Genomic DNA, 18,614 nt, shown 5'->3' with positions numbered 1-18,614 from the left:
GAATAAGGGAGTCCTCCTATTTATAGGGCTCAGGTGAAAATCTTACCATAAACCGATTGATTTCTTTCCAAAATTACGAGATAATTATTCCATAATTATCGAGATGCTCCTTCCATACATATTGATATACTTCCTTGTTGAGAAAATCTACCTTGTATGTAATATTTCCTTCCAATTATGTGGATATCCAGCCTTAATTTATTGTGTATCTTGCACTGGATTTTGATTTCCATGTATTATTTATATTTTCGAATTTGTTATAACTCGAAAATAAATTCTTATACATGTCTATATTTAATTAATTAAGTGCCCAAAAATTTGGGTTCTCACAGGATTATTAAAATAAATTTTTGGAATTATAAAAAAAACTTCATCACTAACATATCAAAGTTAGTTAATCGGATTTAACTTTAATAAATAACTATCAGATTGTGACACGCGCGATGCTTGTGTTCCATAAAAAAATTAGAGAATGAAATATTTTTTTCACTGAAAGTTATTAATTGTTGAAATTGAAATGGTATGAAAGAAAATAAAATTTAAAGAAAAACATGTTTTATATATATAGTTGGATAGTTAGAGTGTTTTGAGAATTATAAAAAAAGTTTTACCACTATGCCAAATTTAATTAGTAAATGAGGTTTAACATTAATAAATATATATATTTATAGTATTTATTATACTATATACTGAGAAATGGCTCCTTAAAGTGTTACTAGTGCACTGGTGTACGCGTGACATTCTTGTACAATATTTTTTATCATTATTTTTATTTGCAATGAAATAAGAATATTATAATAATTATAGAAAGTAACTAAAGAAATACTGCAATTTGAATTTATTATATTTATATGAACTCGCACTATAATTGTAAAAATTAACCATAGAATAAATTTTAATTTGAATTGATTAAAAAAACAATAGGAAAAAATAAAATAGACCATGACATCAAACTTTTGACTCTATTATGTTTAGACTTAATAATAGTAATAGATAGATTATGGCAGCTTTGATGTATTACCAAATTTTATTCTCTAGTGTGGATCCCAGCCCGGCAAACGAGACCTAAAAATTTAATTTAGATTTTTGTTGATTCTATAATTCTTCGTTAATCACAAGTGCACTTATTAAAACAACCAAAAGAAATATCAAAATCGTGGAAAATATTTTTTATCTTATTAATTTTTTCTATTTTGGATTCGGGTTCACTAATTATTCAAAGTTTGGTTTGGTTGGAATATGTTAGAATTTTTCATGTTTTCATTCATATTTTTTTAATTACTGACATGACATCGAAAAATTTATATGTAATGCCAAAAAATTGCTAACAAGATGTCAGAAAATGTCGATATATCCAGCACCAAGTTTGGACCAAAATAGCTGGAAAATTATATGATTTGCAAGTGACTTATAATTGTTTAGATATAGAAAACAATATTAATATTGTTGTTTGAGTGCTTTTCTTACGTTATACATATTTTCCGAAGGGGGGAGCATTTTAGGAAAGAGTCGAATCTACGTAAATAGCTCTTTTCTCGGTCACATTTCATTAAAATTCAGAAATTACAAAACATTCAACTGATCAGTTGATTTATTGAATTGATCGTAAAGATCGTGAAAGAAAGCTATATATATTGGAATTAAATTGAAGAATCTGAAGCCGGTACGACAATGGGGCTCCTGACTTGGTAAATCCCATCAGACCAGACCAAAGAACCCGACTGCACTGCGTCCCCTATAGTCGCTGTAACCTTGACAACAAAAGTCTTTTTCTCTCCAATAGACTTGAACTCGAGAGTGCTAGGATTGACGGTGATACTGACTCCGGATGGTCCCGACACGATTGCTTTGTAAGTCGATGTAGCAGAACCTACGTTTGTGACTGTCCGGTGGAAGGTTCCGCTGGCCGAGGTGCCTGATGTGGCGAAGGTGGTGAAGGATGGATAGTTCAAGTCGTAAACAGTTGCGTTTTTGGCTGATGAGCAAGTGATGTCTTCTCCGGTGATGAGTTTCAAGTTCTTGCTGCTGTAGCCTTGGCCGCAGAGGAAACTTATGTAGTCTGATTCTGCCATGTCGTATATTAGGCCGGGGGATTTGGCCTTCAGGGGGTTGATCTGGCCTGACCCATATGCGAATTCCGCATCGATGTTGGTTTTCACACTCATTGGAGTAGCTGGTGATGGAAATAATAATACTTAATCAGCTTGTGTTTATAGCTGAAAAAAATTTGTACAAGTCTATTTGTGCAAATCATCCGTACAAAAGGCATAACAATAAGTATAAGACGACATATTTTTAGTTAAATAGGGGTATTTTTTTTTTAATTCAAGTTTGACTATGGTTACTTTCTAAAATTCTATCCCTGATATTTAAGAAGAAATTAACTACCTGTAGTCATTAAAGCAGACTTGACGGCGGAGGGAGACCATGTCGGGTTGAAGGATTTAACGTAAGCAGCAGCTCCAGAAGCATGAGGGCAAGACATAGATGTCCCAGATATAATGTTATATGGCACAACCCTAGTATCTTCTGGTAATCCTGTCACAGTTGTGGCTTCTGACCAAGCTGCTAGAATGTCTACTCCCGGAGCACTAAGATCAGGCTGCCAAATATGAAAATATTTAGGGGGGTTCAATCACGAAACGGGGTCGGTTAAATCTTGAAATTAGATTAAATATTTACTTTCATGACGCCGTTTGTGATGGGATTTGGTCCTCTGGATGAGAAAGACACCACAAATGGAGCCGATGTCTCGTTTACTGCGGTACTTTTGAATATGGTTGCTGTTGGTTTACTGCATTATCAAATTTTGCTAGCAGATTATTTATTGGAACATGGTGTGTAAAGTTTGATGCTTCATATTTATATATGTGTGTGAAATATTTCTCAAAGACTGAACCATTGTAGTCTTGCGAAACGATACCTGGTGGTATTGAAATATTTAAAAACTTCAGCACCGTCTCTTGATCCCAAGTATGAAGCTGATAGGGGAAAAGAGAAGGCGTAATCCTTGAAGCCATTGTCCTGCATTATGGTTCCGGTAGCGTTTGCACGTGCTGCTGGCTCGGAATCATTCAAAACGTCGCAAAGGACAATGGTATCTTTCACCGCTTCGGGGTCCAGGGATTCACAACCTCTACCATAGGTTAATGGGTATGAACTGCCCTCGAGGTCAAATGTGTTTACACTCACTCCCTTTAGTGGTATATGCATAAATAAGAGAAGTTGGTTGTTAAAAAGTGACTAATATTTTATACAGTATGGCAAAGTCTTAAATATTTCATAGCAAAAATCTACTTTACCTCGTAAGTTTTACCATTGCCCAACTGAACCTTAGCCAAGAATTTCCTGTCTATGACATTTGCAGCAACTGAAAGTGACCAAGGTGAAAAGTTAACAATGGATTCAGGGCCTGGTCCGGAATTTCCCGCAGAATTTGATGTTAGCACTCCATTTTTCATTGCATGATATGCCCCGATAGCAATGGGATCTTCGAAGTAATCAGAAGGAAAGAACCCTCCAACAGAAATTGAGATTATGTCAACTCCATCAGCAATTGCGTCGTCGAATGCTGCAAGAATATCAGCATCCGAACAATCATCAGACCAGCATATTTTGTAGACTGCGAGGCGAGCAGAAGGCGCGGCACCTCGTACAGTTCCTGATCCAAGGCCATACAGGCTCGCGCCAGCTACCGATTCCCCGGCTGCTGTGGAAGCTGTGTGTGTTCCGTGCCCTTCGGAGTCTCTGGGGGAGGGAATATCTGGTGGACTAATTGGTCCTTCACTGTGGTAATACTTTGCTCCAATGATTTTGCTGCCAAACATCAGGTTTATACACATTATGCGAATTGTTTTTGAAAACGTGAATTTCTCATCGCCAGTTGAATAAATTAAATTAATTTTTTATTTTTCTGACGAATAGGAAATCACTAACACCCAATGAATGCACACAATTCTTGACTTTGCATATTGACTATTAGTAACAAATAAAAGGTTTAAATACGAGAGCTTAATTACTTGTTGCAAGTGAAGTTAGAGGAGGATTGGCAACTTCCCTTCCATTTGCTCGGTGGTGGACCAAGCCCTTTATCATCGAAACTAGCGGACTCCGGCCAAATTCCGGTGTCGAGCATTCCAACTATGATATCACTCTCCTTGCCCGATCTCGGAGATTTCTCAGGGAACCCCAAGAAATCCCATGATCTCGTGGTGTGAAGTTGTTTTTTCGTGCTTGGGAACACGGAGACGACACCATCCAAGCCTGAATAACCAAAGATATTAATTAAAACATACACTTTAATTTCTTTTAACATAATATAAAGTTCGATCATTTTTTAGAAAATAAAAAATGAAACCGATCGAAGCTCGCTTACTGGCTATTTTGTTCTTCTCTTCCTCAGTCAGCTTTGCAACAAAGCCATTGAAGCTTCTTTTGTAGCTGTGCATCCAAGATTCCAATGCCGGCCTTTTGCAAAATCCAACCAAATTTAATAATTATTAAATGTAGATTCAAAATCGAAATAATTAATTTCAGTACATTGAAACCTCAAGTTAATAGAAATTCTCTTAATCAGTACTTTAATTATGTTGTAAATCTTAGTCTTTTTTTAAACGAATAGCCAATATGGCAACTGGTATGTTAACAATGATTAGCATCACGTCAACAATATATGTTATGTCACGTCACTGCTCCAACAAAAAAAATGACTAAAAATTGACATAGAAACAAAGAAGATTGAATTTCGACTAATTAATTAGAAAACCAAAATCACAATTAGATCAAGTTACATTATTGACTTTGATATTTTTCCTATTAATAAACTCATAACCATTAGATAAATTTATTGTTTCATAAATTTTTTAACAAAGTTACTATGGTGATTACTTTGAATGAAAATTACTACTCAACCCATCAAAAATATTAAAATATTAAAAATATAAATCATATTTGTTAGAGGGCTACGCAAAAACAACCTGCCCAGAATGGATTGTAACATGCTCAAGTGCTGCGCCGCCGCCGAGAATTCACCTTTTGGACGATCACCCATGTACACAATGTACACCTATATATAAAAATAATATTATTTATATATTCATAATAAACATTTCATTTTAAAATCGATAATTTCAATTTTCGGTTTTTTTGGCAAATATATATATTTGACCACAATTTCTTTCATCGCCCACAAAAAAAAAAATGGATCCATATGTATATCCTAACCCAAGTGAAATTTCGTTTGCACTATAAGTGATTCGTTCATAAGGGGACATAGTTTCCCTAGAGATATATGCATGAAAAAACAACAAATTTAAACGACTATTCGCGACCGATCTGTGCATCACCCGGTATCCTGTTGCACCGATCGAGTTATCTACACCTGTTGCAACTGGAATTATTGGATCGAGTGATCATACATAGGGGTTCCCTCGAATCCAACAGTCGTGAACCACAGTGAGAAAGACAAAATACCAAGTTAACAAGGGAGTAAAAAAGGAGCCAGATCAAACTAAAATTGCAGTATGTTTCATATGATATGAAAAGGGATGAATATGACTCGAAAATTAAAAGTTATTTTCGAAAAATTTCTTCCGTGAAAAGAAACAAAAAGGGGGACCAATATTTGCCTTTTGTTCGCCATCAGAGTTAGCAGCACTGCAGCCAATCAGTAGCAATGAATAGAAGAAGAGAGTGATCAAAAGAGGCCATGCTAGAGGAGTTGCCATTCTTGAAGAATGTTTCGTGGGAATTAAGGTTGTGATTGCATGTAATAATTGTGATACGTAGATGAATATATATATACATTTCTCTGGTCTTTTTTTTGCTTTGCTTCGGGTTTCTCAATTTACTGATATTGTTTAAACCGCCAACAAATGCAACACTCCAAAGCCGGCATCTACAAAGTAACAATATTGTTCATCTAGAGCTGGATGATAAAATTTTATATATTACACAATTTCAACATTTCTGGAGAAGGTAACAGACTGCCAAAGTCTAGTAAGTTGTTATCTCTTCTTTGCCCATTTACAAGGGCACTAATTAAAGGTACATATCATCTTTAAAAATGCCTAGACATTTAGCATACACTAGTGCACCTACGCACATGTTGTGTGCTTGTACAATGTTTTTTTATAATTCATTTAGTTTATATTTAAATGAGGATCAAAATGTAATTTTAAAAAATATTGAGATACTACACTGCCATTTTGAAATATGAATAAAAAAAATAGAAACAAGAAAGTAAAAATAGAAAGACCCGTGTAGGAATATAACTTACAACTTATTGCTTAAAATTATTAAAACAGATCATGACACTAAAAAGTTAGTTATTCTAAGTTTTTCAAACTTAATAATATAATATAGATGGTCAACAGTTTTATCCACCACTAGACGCGGTAAAAATTCCAATCTTCATCAAATGAAACAATAATTATATCAAGCATTTGAGAATATTCATATTTCTATAGTCTATGCATCCATATGATTCTAGTTAATCCTCATGTGTTAAGCAAGAATAGGAAAATTTGTAAATTTGATCATGTTTATATATTTACGGGTCTCTTGCGATTCTGTCGTTAAATTTCATTGGTTTGTCATATTTGGTTGCTTGCTTGTTTGTTTGTTTGTTTTTTTAAAAATAATAAATAATAAGCACGACTGTCATGGCCGGACCTTAGGGGGGGCCCAAGATGCCTTCGCCTCATACCCACAACGTTTAATGGATCCCCAAAAATCAATAAGTTATATATTGATTTTAATTTTTTTATAAATTTAATTTTTAAGTTCTAGCTAATTCAATTATTTAAGAAATTCGATTGTCCGAAAAAAAATTTGGGCCCCTTCGAATCATAAACTATATGAAAAAAATAAAAATATGTTGAAAACGATAATACAATATAATAGTGATATGATGACAATGTGACATAGCTGAGACCAATGAATTTTCAGTTTATTATGACTAAAAAAATTTGATATATACATGACTAAAATTTAAATTTGACAATATAAAAGACAAAACATAAAAACTCTTGTGAGATCGTCTCAAAGGTCAATTTTTTGAAACGAATCTTCAACCTGACACAATTCATAAAATGTATTATATTTTATGCTAAAAGTATTTCTTTTCATTTTAAATATAAATCGGGTTGATCTGTCTTACAAAAATAGATTTGTGAGACCGTCATACGAGAGACATTCTCAAGACATAAAAAACGCAAAGAAGTACACATATAAGGATAAAAAAATTTATATCCATTGTGGTTATAGTTTTATTTTTGTTATATAAAAGTTATTTATTGTTAAAAATAGAAGAGAGATGTCAATTTACATATAATAACTACAGCTTTAGAAAGTATATAAACTATGGTCTCTCCTCTACCATTTATTTTACTCATATTATTGCTGTCCAAACAACGGAATGTAAAAGTTGATTAGTATATATATATATATAAACAAATAAACATAAACAAACAAACCGTGATACCACATCCCACATTTTGTAAAAAAATGTATGAATTAGATTGAATGTTTTAAATATAAATATATAATGAGATAAAATGAATTTCTACAACAATTATTTAGATTAATCATTTTCGTATAGCTATAACAATTACAGAGTAGTTGCAACATGAACACATTGTATGGTCATGTTTGTAAGTTCGAGGCTTGACAGTAGGTATTGATCAAAATAAAATTTTCATTGAATTAAAAATATTGTTTTCCCAAAATTTTTTAATTATAATTTAACTTTAGTCAGATGACAAGTTTTACTTTAAATCCCCAAACTTAAGTTGCATTCAGTCACTATAAAAAAATGTGTTTGCACTCCTTGATCTAAAAAAAAAAAAAGAAAAAAAGTATATAGGCCCACATTTCTTTGCACGGGTGAAAATCCATACAAAACATTATAAATATGATATTGATATATGATATTTGAGTGCTAATTATTTTAGAACTGATACAAAAGATAATATTTTGATTATAAAATTGAAACAAAGTTATTAATATAAATTTTTTTTACACATGTTTAAGTACTCAAATATCATATATTAATATCAGATATTAAATATTTTGTACTTATGTATCATATATTAGTATTATATTTTCAATATTTTTTACTGATATTTATCCAAAAAAAATGTCATTAATACAAATTCTTATAGTATATGTTTGAGTGCTCAAAAATCATATATTAGAATCAGATATAAAATATTTAGTATTCAGATATCATATATTAGTGTCATATTTTCGATGTTTTGTAACCATCTTCATCTCAAAAAATATATATAAAATTTGAGAATGAAAAAATATTTTTTATATCATATAGTTCAAACATATTTTTTCTATAAGAATTTGTTTCAGCCTTAAGTATGGATTTGGAGATTCAAACAAAATTTTTTAATTTAATTACCTTATGAATTATTATTTGATAAAGATATTGTTAAATTTTTAATATTTAATATTTAATATTTAATTTAATGTAGGGCTACGTGTACTTAGATATTTATATAGTGTGGGACATATGGGCTCGACCATGGCCCCATGCTGACGTGTTTGACGTCCAGGACCAATAATATTTTTCGGACGTCAGACCAACACAAAACACAGAGAATATTATGTTTCAAGTCCGGGCCTTCTACATATTTGATTTGATGCCCATCTTGGCGTCATTCATCATCGGCTGAAGATATCATCCAGTCTGGTTTAGGTTACGGTTTCTTGATTTGAGATTTTTGTATCTGTGTATTGTTTTCTTCGAATTCGAAGAGCCGAAGATCAGGGATTATTCCATTTCGGATTCTGTTGGGATCTACGAATTTTTTTTTGGGCAAATGGTTAATTCTGAGAAAAAGCAATCTGGAATCAACCGACGGTGTGAAGATGATGACCGCGGGGACCGTAATTTCGACGGAGATGATTCCATCGACGAGTCGTCGTCTGGTGCTGAGACGTTGGCAAACCCGAATCCGTCGATTGTGCGGAGGTTGACGGAGATATTTATGGAGGATGGGGATGGAGATCTGCTGCTTCAGACTAGCGATAGGAAGGATGGCTTTCTGCAATGGTTTCGCGCTTTGGATTTTCAGATGATGGGTGCGTGCCGGGCGGATGAGAGGTTGAAACCTTTGCTGAAGCTCAATGTTTCCACTGGGGCGGCTGAGGATCGTCTGCTAGCTCACCTTTGTCAGGTATTTGTATGCTCGATCGGTCGAACTAGATTTGCTTGTGTTGTCTGTTGCTTTCAGATAGGGTTTATGGTTGTGGCAGGCTTTGGATCCGGGATTCGTATCTGATTTGATGAATAATAAATTTGTTGAACTGATATTGAATTTACTAATTTTATATGGAAAATAATTGTATGTAATTGTATTGACTTGCATTTTGTGGTTGTGATGCTTATATACGAAGTTGTTTGATATTGAACTTATAATTGAGTTTTCCATTGCCTTGTATCTCTCTTCTGATAGATTCTGACCATTTTTTCTGTATGAAGCTTTTGCTTTTCTCAGTTTTGGGCCACTGACTTGTTTCCTATTTATCGTCTCCCAGCACTTTGAACCATCAGAAGTCGCTATTTTGGCCAGGTGCCTGTGCATACCTCTTGTTTCTATTCGGGTTGGAAAGATCGAGAAGAAAGGAACTCTTTTGTCTCCAACATCGATAAGGTAGTTAGTTGCACGCATTTGTACCGTTTCATAACAAATTAAATGGTTTCATATGGGCAAAGTTTTGATCACTTCATCTTGTGCGGTGCCTAGGAATATTTTCTTTCACAAATTATGATAGTTTTTGTGATTCGGTGGTTCTTTTGGATGTGAGGGATGGACAAAGGATCTTTTTACTTGTTTGAGTATATGGGTTGGGTAGAGACAGTGCATCGAAAAATAAATTGGAGTGCAAGGAGTCACGGGTGAAAAAATTAATATGAATTCTGACATGAGGTTTGTTTTATATACTCCTCAATTGGTAATCATTAGTGACACATACTTTTCGTTGTTTGTACATCTAACTTATATACTTCTGTAACAACATGCAAGTAACGAGGTCTAAATACTCTGCCAAAATAAATTATAGGAGAGTGTGGTTGTAGTCTGTTGAGGCAATGATAACCTCATTGCCTTTTAATCATTTTTTTAAGAATGTAATTTGAGAAGTCGATTTTGTGTTATGTAAGCTCTTTTGCCATTTAATCTTTTGGCAGAAATGCTATATGGGAATGAGTTTTAATTTTTACTTGTTGTAAAGATACAATATAGCTTTGTAAAATAATGATAAACCAGCTTTATGTTTCTTTCGGCTGTTGATTTGTTGTGATAAATTCTTTAACTTTGTCCAAGTTCAATTTTATGTTGCTAAACTTGCTTTTTTTCTTTATCAATGATCATCTTCCCTTTCATTTTGTAAGAAGAGAATCATTTGTTTTTTACATACGCATCTATTGGTGTGGCTTTTTGTGCTTAATTATGCATATTGATGATTTTAATTAACAGTTTCCAATTTGTTGTATGATTTGGGTCAGTTTCCAATTTGTTATATGATACGAGTCTTTGTATTTTTTTTTACATGCCAAGTGACTCTGAGGATTAGAGTGTTGTGTTATCATCTCTGACCCTGAACATGTTGGGGTTCATTTTTGAGTGTCTTGTATGTGCATTTGCAGACCTATCTAAATCATCTCGGCACTACATGTGGGAAACTTCTTAGATCCCTTCATCTTGATATGACTTTACATTGCTATGAGGTGCGCGTATGACATGTGAAGACACCAGGGAAGGTTGTTGTGGTATATATGTTCTTATATTGGTTATCAAGGGAGATTATCGCTGACTTCTGTTATATGAAAACCTCACATGAAATCTGATAAACTGAATCAACTTAGTGAATATATCTGCTTCAGTATATTGGTGTCATTTCCTTTTTCTTTTATATCATGTTATATCTCTTATGTTCATAAGATGTTTGTATTCGCCGAGATTTCTCATTGATAATAATTATGTTTAAGAAATTAAAGGAATAATTTGCTGACAAGGTGGTATTTAATATGACTTTATTCGTCCTCTAGTTTGATCATACTATCCTTACGAAGTGCTGTATTTTATGTTGTAATGGCTAGATTATTTGGCCTTCCAAGTGAGAATATCTTTTGACTTGTAGGTAAATTCGGCGTTATACTATAATGATCTCTGAAATAAGAAGAATTAAAGGTAGCTTCATGATCTTATGTTAATGTATTATATTATATCTTGCCAGAATTGTGTCCTTTTTCATGCTACATTTTTATCTTTATAATATAGTACTTTTGCTGTTGTGTAACTGTTCTATATTTATCATAATTCTTTGCTTTAATAGTTTGGTTAGGTTTACCTTACTAATTTGCTGTTGTTACATCTTAATTTGTACATCTGGTTCTTATCACATGGATTTGGCTACTTTCCGTCTCTAGATATTTGATTATTTTTTTGAGCAGCATGCCCATGATGATATGGATGGGACTCCTACGTATGCATGGGCTTTGATCTTTACAAATTGTTTGCACAACTTAAATTCTATTTGATCTCTTTTTCCCTCTGTTCATTCTTATGAGTGGAACCAACATGTATCTGATGGTTAAGTTTGGGTTTTTTTTAATAATTTGCTTACTTCCATGTGCTAAGCCGTGGGTTAAATTGGTTGTGAAAAAAATGAAATGAAAACTTACTGAAACTGTCAATATACATAACCTTTTAATCTGTGAATATCTTGGTACCTAATAGAGAAAAACTTTAGATTCATGCATCACTTTGGAAGTGGATTAGATAGTTTGTCTATCTTCTTAAATTTTGGACTCCGATCACAACCCACGTTTTCGTATTGTTAGTTGGAGTCAGGGGACGTATGAAGTCTTGCACGTGCCTATGGCAACTCTCTTTTACTTTAGAATTGATATCTATTGTGATATGCTTCACGCTGGTGGTTACTTTTCTGATCCTTTCGTTTGTATGTCATGTTGTACAGAGGAAAATTATGCCTCTCACTTTTGCCATCTTCTGACCTACGCATCTCATTCTATGGTGATGATGGTTCTGTGGAGAGGCTGGCAACATTTTGCACCGAGGCTCAATGCACTGCCATTGAAATTGAAGAGATCTCTGCTGACAAATCTGGAAGATCATTCTTAATTAAGATTTCAGATGCCGTGGTTTGTTATTTTTGGTGCTCTGAAAAATCTAAGCTTTTGGGAAACGAATTGCTAAAAAATGTAAGATTGTCGATACAATTCATTTATGTTCTAATGTTTTCTTGTGTAACTAATATGATTCCTCATTCTGTCTTTTTATGTCTGTCTAGATGAAGGATTTGCTTGTGAGAAAACCTTCACTTACTGAACTAAGCGGAATTAGTGAGTCACGTCTGAACTTTTTTGCAACTCATCTTCATGCTTATCTCGCGGGATCAGTTGTAACCAGTACTCAAGTTAGTGGTGTTCTGTCAGCTTCCCCTTCCTCTGACACCATTGATCCTTGCGAAAAACATTTTTCTCAACCTTCCTCAACGTGCCAAAAATTTTCCTATGTCCGGCAATGTGGCGGTCAAGGATCAAAGACAAACTTAATCTACCAGGGTAGCCTCAGTCCCAAGTCAAACCAGTTCAAGGAAGGCATGTCTAAGAGCGTGTCTTCTATGAGGAGTGCTGCCAGAGAGAAATTGAAGTGGTGTGTGGAGAATTATGTTTCTAGTGTTGAAAGCTTAGCTCTTGCTTCATCAAACAATTTTGATCCATCTAGTACTAATTGCTTTGAGCAAGACAGAGTTTCAGAACCAAATGAAAGTCGTACTTCAGCCGCATTCAGTTTATTGGAGATGCTTGGAAAATCCTCGGAGACTCCATTTTCAGGTTCAGAGATACAAATTCCTTCTTCAGGCTCATCTCACTTGTCACCTCAGTATTGCTGGTGCCCTCCTGTTGCATCTGCTCTACAATTCACTAAAGGAAATTCGCACCTATCTATATCAACTGAATCACTATCTCTGCCTCCGATTTCTTCTCTCCTATCAGCTACTAGACAGTCTAGGCTTTTAACCTCAAATCAATCCCTAAATATGGCCGAAACTCCTCTAGATTTTCCTACATTTGCACCTGAGCCTTTTGTCAGGCTGCCAACTTCTCAGCAAATTCCTACGTTTACGCCTTTGATGTGTGATCCAATTGTCCACATTCCAGTGATCGATGTCTGTTCTTCTGGCCAAGGGTATTTGGTCAGTGCAGGGCCTGCTATTTCGACCGCAATTTCTGCATTAAATCCAAATCTTGTGGACCCTCTTCCAGATGCTGAATCCGTGTTAGAAAAAGGTGCTAGGGAAACGCTTCGGATGCTCATAAGTGGCTCCAGCCAACCCAATTCGCAGCTTCTTGATGTATTGCCTTCCATGCTGAGCAGCAGCGATGACAAGCAAAATGTGATTGCTGCTGGAAGCCGGGGTCTTTATAGTGGAACCATAGATGTAGATGTTTTAACACAAAGCCTGACGACTATGGGATTGGTTTTATTCTCCGAGAAACCAATAAGAAGTGGCATCAGTAAAAGATTCGGTAGCACAGATGATTTGATTGATCAAAAGGAGAAACCATCTAGCTCTGGTATGCCGCGTTTTGATGAAGGGATTGATTGATTTCGATTCGACGAAAGATAAAATTGAAATTGTCGTTTTGGGAATTTCAGTTTTTGGCATAGAATTGTGGATACGTGGGAGTTAGTTATGCTGTCAAAAGTAGTAAATCATTTTGAAATGTAGTAGCGTGTGGCCTAGTGTATAAACCTCCATTTCTTGTGCAATTTAAAGAGCAACACTAAAAAGAAAACAGATTCTTCTTTAGTTATGTTTCTCTCGAGGCTGCGATATGGTTTTTTTTAGTGGTCCAAAATGAACTTAAAAAGAACAAAACCTCGTGGCATGACATTGCAAAAATCAATAGTTCATTAATGGAGGTGAAATAGTGGAAGTTTACAATGATCACTTGTGCGGCAACTTTTAACAAAAGTTGGGCCGCCACCAACTCATTTTTCTACTGTCTTCGAACTGCTCATACTTGATTCTAATTTTTGTGAATTCCAAAAAACATTCTGACAAAGCCACTTTTTAAATGGTTGGAGGTTTTCTCCATAGGTATACGGAAAACTTGTATAAAATAAATTTGCTACATACAATTTATTAAAATTACACAATTATATGTCAAATAAATATATTTGACACCCATTCGCACCTTTATTTATTATATAAATATATATATTTCCCGCTTTGATTTCATAGAAGCTCGTGAACATGTAGAATTTTGACCTTAACCGGAGCCTTGATAGCAAAAAAATTATTAATATTTTCGAGCTATAAACAAATTCAAATTCGAATATAATTGATTCAACCGAATTCGAGCTTTAAATGTTTCTTAATATCTGGCTCGGCTAAACTCATATCTACTCTCTCTCTTCTTGTACACGTATATATTACTGAAATGCTGTAACTTGTAACTCGACAAATCCTCTTTTTATATGACAGATATGCTGACGACAGAGGATAGGGAGAAATGGTAAAGGAGACATCTACATCTCACGAAGAGTAGAGAATGATGAAGATAGTCCCCAAGATTCATTGTCATCATGCAATTCAAATTTTGGCAAGAAAATCCTAACCTCACTTGCATCTCAAATCTAATAGCGCATATATTAACCATTATGTTCATTCTTCAACAATGAGCTTGTTTTACTTGATCTTTTTTGGTGAAAAAGGGACCGTATACGTGCCATCTGATAAATAAAAGCTTTCATCTTGTGTAACATGGTACATGCGGAAATTGCAAGAATACCAAGTGCATAACCGATTAATTCAGTTGATAAATACAACAAATAAAAAAGTAGAACTCTCGCCTGAAACAGGAACCTCTAGCAGAAACCATTTAGGCAGCTCGTTGCAGGTTACGTTTAACCTAAACATACAATAAAATAACTCCACAACAGTTGTAAATACATCCATTGCTCCACAACTGACAGTGGTATAATTAGTGGCATAACAAAAGTTTCATAGCTCAATTTTTTTCAAGTCCATCAGTGACAGGTTCGCCTTACTTACGCCTCCATCATGCATACCACTTGCAAATAGCAACTGTGTCATAATCTTGATCATTCATTCACCTTTAAAAGCATCTCAAGTCACTCACCTCCCACAACCGATAGCAAAGCACTCACCTACCACAACTGATGGCATGCCTGTGTAGCATGCAAATATAAGTGACTTCTGCATAAGATGGAAACATGAAAACATCCAAACAAAAGCTGAAAACCTAAACCAAGTTAGAGAACACATGAATCAGCACACCTAGTTCCTGGAGCATGTCTTTAATAAATACACAACTATGACATGTTGCAAGGGCTTAGAGACATCATCTATGGCTATCATATCATACATCAAAGAAGGTTAATCTGATTAAAAATAAAACATGACAACACAGCCGTCCAAAATTGCATCGCTTCCGCTCGGGGAATGACATCAGACATCTCATCAAAAGATTCAACTTCAAGACAACCACAGCCTAGTACATCTCTACAAAGTTGTCAGGCTTGTAAAGACCATGTGAAAGGCAGGTTTATTTCATCGAAAGAAAATGCCATACGCCCGTTTCAATGCCACATCTTTTGTTTCTATTAAAGACAGTGATAAAAAAAAAAGATGGAAGATTTTTATGTTTAAAAATGCAACAAACAGAAAGGAGATTATCTGAAATAATCCTCACATCTATAAATGAAATAACATTTGATAAACTAAGGAAGAATTCAATGTCATGCACAAGAATCAAAAGAGCAAGGATCCCAATGTAAAGAAGAGACAACGATCGTCAATCAACGAATACATCAACCAATTAAACGGGCTGAAAAAATAACAGCAACATTAAGCAATGTGAAATGAAAAGCACAGCATACCATCTATCTCTGTATGTTAAGCAAGGTCTTTGCTTCAGTCATCTCCTCCTGTAGCTCATTGCTTATGTATTTGTCCAAGATATCCTGCTTTCTCTTTTCCAGCACCATCCTTTCGATCTCCTTCTCATCTGGCAGTGGCACATGCGCAACAAATTCATTTTCCTTCTCTCTCTCTTCTCTCTCCTTCTCTTTCATCCTCTCTTCCTCCACCACATCCTCTTCCTCCTCAAATAATATGTTGGACACATTACCCACGTCTGCCACCTCTCCACTCTTCACCGCCCTCCTTGCTTCTTTCTTTATCTTTTCCATCTCCATCCAATCCTCCAGAGCTGCAGCCCTCATTCTTTTCTCTGCTGGCCCTTCCAACTTCTCCAATATCCCATCCTCATCATCCCTATAACCATAATAGCTTGCGTCTATCCTTTTATAAATGTCATACCTGCGGATAATGTGCATGAGCTACATTAGCTCAAGTCCCATTCACAAATACAATAAAATAGCAAGGCGATTTCAGTAAGATAATTACATAAAATTAGAAAACCCATCATGACTTTCGTAGTCCAAAAATTTGCAGCACAAATTTCAGTCGTCAAGGATATGAATTTACACTTTCACTTATCAACAATCAAACAAGATAACTATATAGAATCAGAGTTTCTTAACTTATATATCAAGTTAGTTAGTGATATAAAGGCATATATGGCCAACATAGTAGTCCGGTTCACTGAAATCGTTCTCTTAATTTAACCATTCATTTAATTCAGAAACCTGTTATTCGTGCTGTAAAAAAGTATACTAAAGAAGTTTACTTGAGACAACCATCTCAGAACATGTAAACATTTTATGCACCTTATGATTGGACTGTGTACCCAATAAATTTTTTAAAAATGTAGCCAGCTCGGAAAAAATTCCCTTGGTTTCTAAATGTGCAAAGCAAATAAAACCATTATCATAACAGGAACAGTATATATCACTCATCATAAACTCCAAACCTCACCCCTAATCCACAAAATAAGAAAGAAAACACACACAGTGCCTCAATTCTTCCCTCAACCAGCAAACTTGAACAATAAAAATTACCGTGTACGCCTTTTCCGCAACTCAGGCGGCTTCTCAAACAACTCCTTGACACCGGGCAACTTCTTAGCCGCCCCAAAATACCTATATCCCGGCCCACGTCCACCTGGATTCGGAACGTCCACAATGTTTCCATCTAAATCAGTCATCTTCGCTGAATACCTCGCGTGATTCGCCCCCCCTAGCTCAACAATGCGCCTCTCCCAATGCGTTTTCTCTCTAATCAATTTATTGATCTCGTCGTTCAAGTCTCTAAGCCGGTGCTCTCCGAGGCCTTCGTTCTGGATTTCAGCAACTTTTCGCCCGATTTCTCGCATGATTTGCTGGCGCCACTTGTCAGCCTCCGCCAAATCTCGGCACTCCGACGCGAGGTAGGGTCGGCGCTCTTTGGGCTTCTTCTTCTCATCTTCTTTCATGGAAATGAAGCGGTTCAGCATCGATTGAGCTTTCTCCTCGTTACGAGCCATGGCGGAACGATCGAATTATCGGTGATTAACGGTATCGTCTCTGGTAATGATGGATTCGCCCTTGGGAGACCAGAGGAGGAGACTCTAGGGTTTTACAATTATACAAAAAATAAATAAATATAACTAATGTTATATATATATTTATATCTAGGATTTTGGAAAACATTTTAAAACTTTATTATTTTATATAAAATATTATTTTTTGGAAAATATTTTAAATTATATTTTACCAGAACTATAGAATATAACGATGGTCTTCATCTATATTATCTATATTATATTATTAAGTTTGAGATATTTATATTAACTAATTTTTGATGTCATAGTCTGTTTTAATAATTGTATATATTAATAACATTTTAAAATTTTAATGCAAGTCAAAGCTCAGTTGATAGAGTCTTTATCTCTTAATTATCAAGTTGCAAGTTCAATTTTTGTTTATACTTTTTTTTTCCTTTTTTTATATTTATTTTTTAATTCATATATCAAAATGACAGTGTAGTCACTCACTATTTCTTATAATTACATTTTGATCCTCATGTAAATATAAACAAAGTGAATTATTAGAAATATTGTACATGCACGCAACTAGTGCGTCAGTGTACTAGTTCCAAAAATTGTAGAGAATAGCATATCAAATTATATTTTGATATTAATATTTGTTCAAAAAAAACTACTATTGTTAAAAAAAAAAAAAAACTAATATCACTCTCGTACGTGCATTCGATTAATTCAGTTATCAACGACATTGAGCTTTTTTCCTAAACAAATTGAAGCATCTAAATTTTTATCCAAACAAAAAAAAAATCAATTAATTTTATTAATGGAATTTACTTGAAAATAAAAAAAAATGACAATTGTGTAGATTCAACTTTCGTTGGAAACCTCAAACCCAACCCAGTGCTGATTGAATGTAATGCAACTCCATAGGAAGGAAAAATAACTGAACTATATTTAGAAAAAATCGGTTATTTTGTTTATTTGAATTTTCTAAAATAAATAATTGAAATTAAATCGAATAAACCGAAATAATCGAATCTTTCTAAAGTTAAAACTGAATTTTCATATTAACCAAATATGATTTTGAATTCAATCAATTCTATATATTACTGTTATA

General features: G+C 34.4%; 3 protein-coding genes across 5 annotated transcripts; 1 reads left to right on the top strand and 2 right to left on the bottom strand.

The window, feature by feature from the left end:
* Window positions 1–1,535: 1,535 nt before the first annotated feature.
* LOC140972281 (cucumisin-like) lies at window positions 1,536–4,455 on the bottom strand. Its single transcript, XM_073434731.1, has 7 exons — window positions 4,376–4,455; window positions 4,020–4,263; window positions 3,303–3,816; window positions 2,924–3,195; window positions 2,683–2,794; window positions 2,389–2,602; window positions 1,536–2,173 (listed from the first exon to the last, which is right to left on the bottom strand). Exons 1-7 carry the CDS (start codon window positions 4,446–4,448, stop codon window positions 1,641–1,643), a joined length of 1,962 nt encoding a protein of 653 aa, XP_073290832.1. The 5' UTR covers window positions 4,449–4,455; the 3' UTR covers window positions 1,536–1,640.
* Window positions 4,456–8,647: 4,192 nt separating this feature from the next.
* LOC140973912 (uncharacterized) lies at window positions 8,648–13,654 on the top strand. The gene is made up of 4 exons (XM_073437048.1): window positions 8,648–9,188; window positions 9,550–9,665; window positions 11,995–12,238; window positions 12,328–13,654. The coding sequence occupies exons 1-4, from the start codon at window positions 8,832–8,834 to the stop codon at window positions 13,648–13,650; spliced, it is 2,040 nt and encodes a 679-aa protein (XP_073293149.1). The 5' UTR covers window positions 8,648–8,831; the 3' UTR covers window positions 13,651–13,654.
* Window positions 13,655–14,787: 1,133 nt separating this feature from the next.
* Window positions 14,788–17,610, bottom strand: LOC140973911 (uncharacterized). Of its 3 annotated transcripts, none has more exons than XM_073437046.1 (3): window positions 17,034–17,610; window positions 15,951–16,392; window positions 14,788–15,267 (listed from the first exon to the last, which is right to left on the bottom strand). In XM_073437046.1, the coding sequence occupies exons 1-2, from the start codon at window positions 17,495–17,497 to the stop codon at window positions 15,954–15,956; spliced, it is 903 nt and encodes a 300-aa protein (XP_073293147.1). In that variant the 5' UTR covers window positions 17,498–17,610; the 3' UTR covers window positions 14,788–15,267; window positions 15,951–15,953. The 3 variants fall into 3 exon arrangements, with proteins under 3 accessions (XP_073293147.1, XP_073293146.1, XP_073293148.1); XM_073437045.1 differs by having other exon boundaries at window positions 14,788–15,239; XM_073437047.1 differs by lacking the exon at window positions 14,788–15,267 and adding an exon at window positions 15,304–15,671.
* Between the last annotated feature and the right edge of the window lie 1,004 nt (window positions 17,611–18,614).

The sequence above is a fragment of the Primulina huaijiensis genome, chromosome 3 (assembly GCF_012295235.1).
Source record: "Primulina huaijiensis isolate GDHJ02 chromosome 3, ASM1229523v2, whole genome shotgun sequence".
NCBI lineage: Eukaryota > Viridiplantae > Streptophyta > Magnoliopsida > Lamiales > Gesneriaceae > Primulina > Primulina huaijiensis.
Note: the sequence above shows the minus strand (reverse complement) of the source record. Positions and strands in the feature narration are given on the sequence as shown.

Coding starts and splice junctions, on each gene's coding strand:
- LOC140972281 (XM_073434731.1), bottom strand. CDS start 4,448: ATGCACAGCTACAAAAGAAGCTTCAATGGCTTTGTTGCAAAGCTGACT. Junction 4,264..4,375: donor AGAGAAGAACAAAATAGCCA/GTAAGCGAGCTT, acceptor TTGGTTATTCAG/GCTTGGATGGTGTCGTCTCC. Junction 2,174..2,388: donor GTCTGCTTTAATGACTACAG/GTAGTTAATTTC, acceptor TTCCATCACCAG/CTACTCCAATGAGTGTGAAA.
- LOC140973911 (XM_073437046.1), bottom strand. CDS start 17,497: ATGGCTCGTAACGAGGAGAAAGCTCAATCGATGCTGAACCGCTTCATT. Junction 16,393..17,033: donor TTGCGGAAAAGGCGTACACG/GTAATTTTTATT, acceptor CATTATCCGCAG/GTATGACATTTATAAAAGGA.
- LOC140973912 (XM_073437048.1), top strand. CDS start 8,832: ATGGTTAATTCTGAGAAAAAGCAATCTGGAATCAACCGACGGTGTGAA. Junction 9,189..9,549: donor TGCTAGCTCACCTTTGTCAG/GTATTTGTATGC, acceptor ATCGTCTCCCAG/CACTTTGAACCATCAGAAGT. Junction 9,666..11,994: donor TTGTCTCCAACATCGATAAG/GTAGTTAGTTGC, acceptor CATGTTGTACAG/AGGAAAATTATGCCTCTCAC.